Source organism: Acomys minous (genome assembly GCF_964271855.1).
Source record: "Acomys minous genome assembly, chromosome: 3".
NCBI classification, from domain to species: Eukaryota; Metazoa; Chordata; class Mammalia; order Rodentia; family Muridae; genus Acomys; species Acomys minous.
This window is the reverse complement of record NC_140485.1, coordinates 99517996-99526305: the sequence shown is the minus strand read 5'-3', so window position 1 is coordinate 99526305 and position 8310 is coordinate 99517996. Positions and strand designations below refer to the sequence as shown.

Genomic DNA, 8310 nt, shown 5'->3' with positions numbered 1-8310 from the left:
AGTCACCATGCGCTCATTAGGCAGATCAATCCAGGAATTACCATTTGGACTACAAGAGCCACAGTTACAAGCAATGAAATGTTTCCAATCTGTGTCCTGGAAAGAGGATTCCAAAAAGGCTTTTGGAGTTGAAGAAACTGTAGACAAAAAAAATCGCTCCACTTTGCCCTGACTTCCCTACAACTAAAACAAAACAAAAAAACCTCCGCAAACATGTAGCTGTGAAAGTTGATTTTATGATTCTTGCTTTTCCTGTAACTAGAGTAAAGGTGAAATGGAAGGGTGAAAAGGTAATCTCACTGGTTTTAATCAATTATGCCCTTATTTAGTACTTTTTTTTAAAAAGTATGAAAAACTCAAAGACACCCCCCCCCCCAAATTAAGTCTGTTGATGTTCATACACAGCCTCTTCTCACTTCCAGAATAACATTCTTGGGCACAATTTCAAGTACTCAAATTCCCAGTAAGAGCTGATAGATGTGTGGATTTGTTTGCTACAACCTGCTTCTCCCTTGCCTGGGAAGCAGAGACCGGAAAATGTTCAGTCTGCAGAGAATGATTAAAAAGAAGGTGAGGTCTAACAGCCCAACTACTTAGCCAATTTGTGTGTGTGTGTGTGTGTGTGTGTGTGTGTGTGTTCAAAGTTAAGTACAACTATATTGAACTACACACACCTCACTCCCACCAACTCCTAAGGGATCTACCTATTTAAAGTGAGATCAGCGGTGCTTGGTGGTGCACTCCTGTAATCCCAGGTCTGGCAGGAAGGTTGCCATTTCAAGGATAACCTGAGTCACCTTGTGAACCTGTGTCCAGGAACTAATAACACAAGAGTTCAGACAGGCTGTGCCCCACCTCCTTAACCTCATCAGCAAGGCTCTGTTAAATTTGTATCCTTGATTTGCTAAGTTTTGTCTTAGCCAATAACTCAATGAACAAGGGTTCACAGCGTCAAGCATGCCTCTTCTAAGTCCTAAACTGAGCGATAGTAACACCTTTCACACTTAAATTTTTTTCTCTAAAACTTGAATTAAAAAATAAAATCTGTAAAACATCCTATTTTAGCACGCTTGATTGTATCAAGTGGTAAAACTTTATTTTACAAGCAATAGGAATTGGACCAAATGATTATTATAATCCAGAGTGAGTGTTTCATAGCCACAGCAAATGCCACTGTACACACTGCCAATACAGACTTAATAACACGATACTGAACTGTACAAGAGTTATTTATTTTCCTTAATCTCAAAGCTATTTTTAGTAGTACAAAAAAGCCATATTAACATATTTTTTTTCCATTAGAAAACAACAGGATGTACAAAACTTTGGATGAAAAGTATGTCAAATTGCATTTAGCCACTTGGAGGAAAATCCACCACTCCATCAAGATACCACCCAAAGTGTTTTAGGCAGTGATTAAAATCAAAATAATGCATCTTAATAAATCCCAGCTGTTAAAAGAACAAACCTAGCAATAAAGAATCGTTGTCTACACAGTATTTTTAACTACTCACTGCAGGAGTTATTTTTTAAAATCCACTTCAATTGAATCCTACTGCATACCAGGCACCATATTTGGCCAACTAGGGGGTCTTCAAACAAGTTGGTTAAAGTGGTAAAGACCTACAAATCAGTCCTTTGGTTACCAGGTTTGACTTTAGTCTTCCCCAAATCAAGAAACTCAAGATCAAGTTTACTCTTCTAGATGTTACATGGTTTCATTAGTGAGGAAGGTGTTTAGAAAGAAAAGGAACCATTAATTGATCCATTATTTCAATTAGAGGAGCATTATAAAAAAGCTAATGCTGTTATCCTTTTTTAATACGATGTAATACTGAGGTGCTACCACAGCTGTGGTGCAATTTTATCCTGAACCCCAATGTACACTCTGGGCAGGAACACCCATAACAGGTGGACTATTTTGCATTTAATAAAGCAACGGTAAAAAAAAAAATCAGTTTAGCCTCCAGTAAAGTAAAAATATTCAGTTATGAGATGGAAAATAAGCAGAAAGTAAACTAGTAAGGATTAATATATAAAGAAGTAAATTTTTCTTTGAATAACAAGATGAGAACACTTTTTTTTTTATAAAAAAAGCTTAATGGTCCATAAACTGACAATGCTGTCCATTCAACTCCATTACTTCCTTATAGAAACCTATCCTTAAAGTACAGCACATCATTTAAATGATAACTTGGAAATTAGCCAATGCTAAGGCTTATGCTAGCAGGTAATACACCATCCACATTTGAACATGACTGGCCATCTTTTCATGAGTTATGTGCAGTCCAATCTCAACGCTCTTACTGGTTATAAAATTTAAGTTTCTGGACCTGCATGACAAGAAAATGGTTCATGAAGTAGTCTCATAAGACATTTTAAATAGTCTTAGGGTCGAGCCACTTTCGTCTTAAATGACTTAATCTGGCATGCTATAACTACAGTAAGAGAAAATTTCAATTTTTAAAATGCAAATTAAAAGCAGATAGATGGTAACAGTTTACACAGTATAAGACCTTCCTATGTGTGGAATCTGACACAGCTAATTATGAATTTCAGAGCTTGAAACCGTCCTGTCAAAACACCATAGCCAAATGTGCTTTTGGTGGCATGCAAGGTCTTTCTAAAAATTAACCTAAGACCTAGAAGTCAGCCTCAGAACATAAAAAAACACAACAAATTTGTACATTTTATTCACATTTATTTTTTGCTTTTAGTGTGCTCACAGAAAATTAGAACACCGTAAGCAGGAGTTGAATAGCAATGTTTGTAAGCAAAGTTACATTCCAGCTCTACGTCAAATTGGTCAAAGCTCCTCCAGTATTTACAAAACACGATAGACAAGATGCTACACAAAACCATTGCATCTGAAGATTTGTTTTTCCTTTATTCTCAAAGACAACTGGAAAAGAAAGCATTGTCTGCTGTACTCAAAAACATACCACAGTATAAACAGTGACCACTCCACTTATCACAGCTTGGTTGAGTTTAAAATTTGTGTTTAAAAGGTCCAAGATGACTGCAGTTTTACAAAAATGGGCAGGGTGGAGAGTTGCAAACTTCATGTGCTTCTGAAGGATATCAAGATTTGTTTTTATACAATAGTCACAGTTAAAAACACCCTGCTGGTAATACATAATTACACTTTATTAAGGTCATAAACCAGCAATAAACAATAAAGCCTATACAACTTGTAATTCTACTTAATCACTGACTGGTACAGCTAACATGAGATAAGCGAGAAGTTCCTATGGTTTAGATGAACTCCTAAGACTATGATCTTTTTTTTTGTTTGTTTGTTTTGTTTTTTTAAATCTGGGTATTGGTGTTTTTATTTTTTTCTCTTTCCTTCTTATTCAAAACTTGTAGTGTTGTAAACCTGCCTCACAAAATACATCGTAATAACTTTTCTCTTTAAAAAAAAAGAAAAAGAAAAAAGAAATAGAAAAAGAAAAAAGGAAAAGAAAAACCCTAAGCCTTTACACCATCATTTTAGTGGCATATTATCTTGGCATTGTTATGCACTGTTTCAATTTCCCGTAGTGGCCCCTATCACTTCATTTGATATTCCTTTTTGACCCACCCATCTCCTTCATATATGGGCATGTCCATAGATCCGACAAAGAAAGTTTACATTTTTTTAATAAAGATGCAAAGTATGCAAAAACATTAATACTGATGCAAAAAAAAAAAAGGAAAAAAAAAGAAAGAAAAAAAAGGCGGAGGAAGCTGTCCAACTGTCCTCGACCTGTCGGAATGGTGGTAACAATGATTTGAGATGGGATCTGTGGGAAGGGGGCTTAAAAAAAAAATAAGAATGAACAAAATTTGCTGCTTAAAAAAATGCAAAATTAAAAAAAAAAAGACGTCTTTAAAATCAATCCCTGGTTGTAGACAAGTTCTCCAAAACCAGTACCTGGCACCACTCCAACAAACAAACTGGGGGGGAAAAAGTTCTTCGATTACGTAAGAGCGCCGCCGCTAGCTTACTCGGCCGCCGCCACCGGCGCGGGGGGCGCCTCCGGACTGCACTCGGGCTGTGGCTCCGGCGACGCGGTGGCGGGGGCTGCGGACGCCGCGGGCTCCTCGGCCGCCGCCTCCTGCTCCGGCCCGACGGCAGAGGGCGCGTCGCCCCCGGTGGCGCTGGGCGCGGGCTCCTCCGGCTTCTCCCCGGTGGCCTCCGACGGCTCCTCGGCCTGGGGCTCTTCCGCCGCCGCTGCCGCAGGCTGCTCGGGCTGCTCCGGCTGCTCGGCCTCCGCCGCCTCCGCCTCCCGGGGCTCTCCGCCCGCCGCGCCCTCGGCGCCCGCCCCGCCCGCCTGCTCCCCGGGGGCCGCGGCCGCCTCGCCGGCTGCAGCCTCGTCCTTGGCGCCGTCGGCGGCGGTCGCGCCCTCCGCCTCAGCGCCCTCGCCCGCCTCCTTCTTGCTCTTCTTGAAGGAGAAGCCACTCAGCTTGAAGGATTTCTTGAAGGAAAAGCGCTTCTTTTTTTTTTTCGGGGTCTCGCTGCTGGGCGACGCCGCGGCCCCGTCCTCCGCCTTGGGCGACGATGTGGAGGAGGCGGACGCGGCTTCGGCCTCGGCGGCTGGGGAGCCGGGCTCGGCGGGTTCGGCCTCCGCGGCTTCCTTCTCGGCCGCGCCGGTACCCGGCTCGGGGGCCGCGGCCGCCTCGTCCTTGTCAGACGCGGCGGGAGACGCGGCGCCTCCGCTCGCCGGCTCCTCCTTGTCGGCGGCCGGGGCGCTGCCGTTGGCTTGCAGCTCCTCCTTGGCGCCCGGTTCGGCGGCCGCGGGCGAGGCATCCCCGTTCACTTTTACGTGACCATTCTCCTACGGGCCAGAAAAAGAAATTAAGAAATAAACAAACGGGAGCATCACTCGGAGCTGCCGTGGCACTGCCGTCCCCGCCCACCCCGGGACAAGCTTAGGAAAAGAAGGGACCGGGCCGCCCGACTGCACACTCGGCACGTGCCCCTGCGGCCCGCGGCCGGGGAGTGGATAGAAGTGGCCCGGATTCCGAGGGACCACGAATCTAGGGCGAGGCCCACTCCGGGTCTGCACCGGGTTAACCATCCCTCCGCCTCGAACAAACGGAGCTCCAGAGCCTACCGGGATGCTCGCCCCCCAGGCCTGGCGCCGGCAGGGGGCGCTGCTCCTCCACCGCACCGAGCGGAGCGGGGCGCGGGCGGGCGCTCAGGGGCGGGGCCACCCCGCCCTGCCTAACCGGGCCCTGCCCGCAGGCCGAGGCGCCCCGGATCCCGGTTCGCGCAGCCCTGGAGTCCGCAAACAAAGCTCAGGTGGCCAGCTGGCTGCTCGGCCCCTCCGAGGCTTCGAAACCAGCAAGGCTGGGGAAAACCCATTATTTCTGAAGTCTGGCCTCTGCTTCCACGCCCACCTTCGCCCATAATCCTGCAAATCGGGGCGCGCCCGAGCAGTTGCTTTTGCATTTTTAACGGGGTTAAAGCCTCTTGACAGAGCCGGTCTTGCCCCAGTAGGTTTACAGCAGGCGAAAGCAACGCGGCTTTTGCTCTAGGAAAAGAGGCGTGGTGGGTGCCCTGTGTTTATGAAGCAGCCACCCATGGCCGACCTCTTGAGCCCACCCAACCATGGCTCTCGGCCTGGGTAGCAGCAGCACTGGGGTAATCCTCTAGGGTGGCCGAGGTGTCACTCATACGAATAGTCCAGACCAAAACACCACAACCACCCCCCCCCCACCTCTGGCAGTCACGAAGGGGGTCTTCAAAAACCCACCATGTGAATTCCCACCACACCAGGATACCATTTAGAAAGTCATATGAGAGAGAGGGGGGGGGGGGGAGGCCGAGACCCCATTGCAAGGCACTTTGAAAAGCTGCCTGTCCAGCTATAACCAGCCACCTTTCCAAGAACCCGGGCTTTCTGCCTCTGGATACAATAACACAAGTCTTCTCGGCTTGCCTTTCTCCACCGCCATCCGCGTTGGCTCCCCCCCCCCCGCCTTTTCCTACACACACATACACACGCGCGCGCACACACACACAACCACACCAGAAATCTCAACGACGACCCAATCTCGACAATAAATACGAGAGCCACCCAAACATCACTGTGGCCCCAAACACAAATGCAACGGAGGGGCGTGGGGGGGGGGCACCTAGCTAGTCACGTTCAGCCAGTCTCCAAATCACGCCATTTTAGACGATTTATCACTCTTCCTTCGGTCTACTCAAGAATTCGCCAGGATCCTTAGGAACCACTCCTTTGGGGTGGGGGGCGGGGGTACCCTTCCTATGAAAAATTGACAATTTAGGCTATCGTTTCCCATTCAACTTTCAGACTAGGATCTGGCCACGCTCCTCTCCTCGAAATGCACCTCGGGCGCGACTAGAAAGAAGGAAAGGCGTGCAGATTAGAGAAAGACACTCAAGAAATGCCCAGAACCACAGGTAGAATTTACCTGCCCATTTGCTTTGGAAGGCGACGAGGCCACAGCCGCCTCCCCGGGCCTCTCCGCGGCGGCTTCTCCCTTCGCTGCGGTCTTGGAGAACTGGGCACCCATGCTGGCTTCTTCAACAAAGAAACTCAACAGATCCAAGAGGGGAAACAAAGAGCCTTGGGTTGGTGTAGCGACGGGGCGAGCAGCAGCAGCAGCGGCGGCGGCAGCAACAGCGGCGGCGGCACACACACCGGAGGGAGGGGGTGGGGGTGGCGAGGAGGACAGAAGATACCCGATTAAATACACTCCGGATAAAAAAATTTTAGTCGAAGAGATCAAAAAGCAGCAGCGCAGGAAGGAGGGGAAAAGATGGAAAAGTCGAGCACAAAAAAGGAGCCCAAGTGTAGTTTTTTTAAAAAAAAAGTAATAAAAAAAATCCCAGATTTGTAGCCGCACTGTAGACAAGAGGAAAATGGAGAAATCTCCCTGGTTGCTAATAAGATGCGGGGTCCAACGCCCAAGTGCACAGATGAATGGGCTCGCGGGCGCTGACGCGGCCCCCGCGCGCGCTGGCCAATCCGCGCGCCGCACACAAAGCAGGGGGCGGGGCCTGCGCTCCGGGCGAACAATGGAGCCGCGCTTTGCAAACGGTTTGAAAATCAGCCTCAGACCGAGAATTAATGTCCTCCAAATAAATAAATCAATTAAAAATTACGTGTGTCTCGTCTTTCTCGGCCTGAAAATAATAATACATCTCTTGATTGCCTTGCTTTGTTCGGAATTAATTAACACGGGAGGGGGTACTTATGGATAGGAGGCGGAGAAAGCTTTAACTTGACTTGCATTGACTCTTGCGGGTCTATATCCGTGTCTGTCTCTCGCCACTCTCTCCCCTCCCCCATCTTTCCCGTGTGTTTACGTGTATGACTGTGTAAGCCAGTGTTAAAGACAATGGGTAGGATTTGTGTTCTCGCAGCATTTTTTTTCCCTCCGCGTTCCATATGGGTTTCACAAATAGTCGCAAGATTTTTCGGTGCTTTAAAAAAAAAAAAAACCCTGCTGCAATTGTAAAATCGTCCCACACTGAAAGGTATTTAAACCACGAAGATCGAATTTCATCTAGCGAGATCTCTAGTTGGAATTAGGTCTGTAGGCCAGATGTGGGAAACGCAAAAGCAGCAAACTGCCTAAGACATGCTCCTTTCCCTCGCCCACAGGCGTGAAATAAAAGATTTTTTAGATTGGTCCTTGGAGCACCTCAAATCGCGTCTCTCCGGCTATTCCAATTAGCGATCGCCTTTCCACAAAACACAGTGAGGACCTTTTGCAGAAGATCGAAACTGCTTGCGTTTTATCACTGTATGAAACGACATAATTAATTTTCCTCTGTGGTAAAACGAGACCCAGCCTTGAGTGTACGAATCCATATTTACAGTTGGGAGGTTGCTACTCTCGTCGACATGGGTTGTTTTCAGAGCTTGCTGCCAACATCGGAGGGACTCTGATTTGAACGTGTGTGTGTTTGTGTGTGTATGTGTGTGTGTGCGCGCGCGCGCGCAGCACCAAGTGTGCTCCTGGAAGGGAGACAGCAGCGAAGAAATTCTAAAAGACCGATTCCGAGTCTCAGAAGAAATCGCCTGCAATGTTAAGAAACAGCAAGAAAAACCCTGGAGACACCACGTCTAACTCGGGCTAAAAGCAAAGCTCTACAGTGATGTGTAGACTCTCTCTCTCTCTCTCTCTCTCTCTCTCTCTCTCTCTCTCTCTCTCTCTCTCTCTCTATCCTCTCTCTCTCTTCCTTTCCCTCCCTCTCTCTCCCTCCCTCTCCCTCTCCTTCCCTTCCTCCCCCCTGTCACTACAACCCTCGCGCCACCCAAGTACCAGGCGTTGATTTCATGTATCTGA

At 47.6% G+C, this 8310-nt stretch overlaps 1 protein-coding gene across 1 annotated transcript; it reads right to left on the bottom strand.

Moving 5' to 3' along the window:
* Positions 1-1211: 1211 nt before the first annotated feature.
* Positions 1212-6957, bottom strand: MARCKS (myristoylated alanine rich protein kinase C substrate). The gene is made up of 2 exons (XM_084777722.1): positions 6427-6957; positions 1212-4820 (listed from the first exon to the last, which is right to left on the bottom strand). Exons 1-2 carry the CDS (start codon positions 6526-6528, stop codon positions 3987-3989), a joined length of 936 nt encoding a protein of 311 aa, XP_084633848.1. The 5' UTR covers positions 6529-6957; the 3' UTR covers positions 1212-3986.
* Between the last annotated feature and the right edge of the window lie 1353 nt (positions 6958-8310).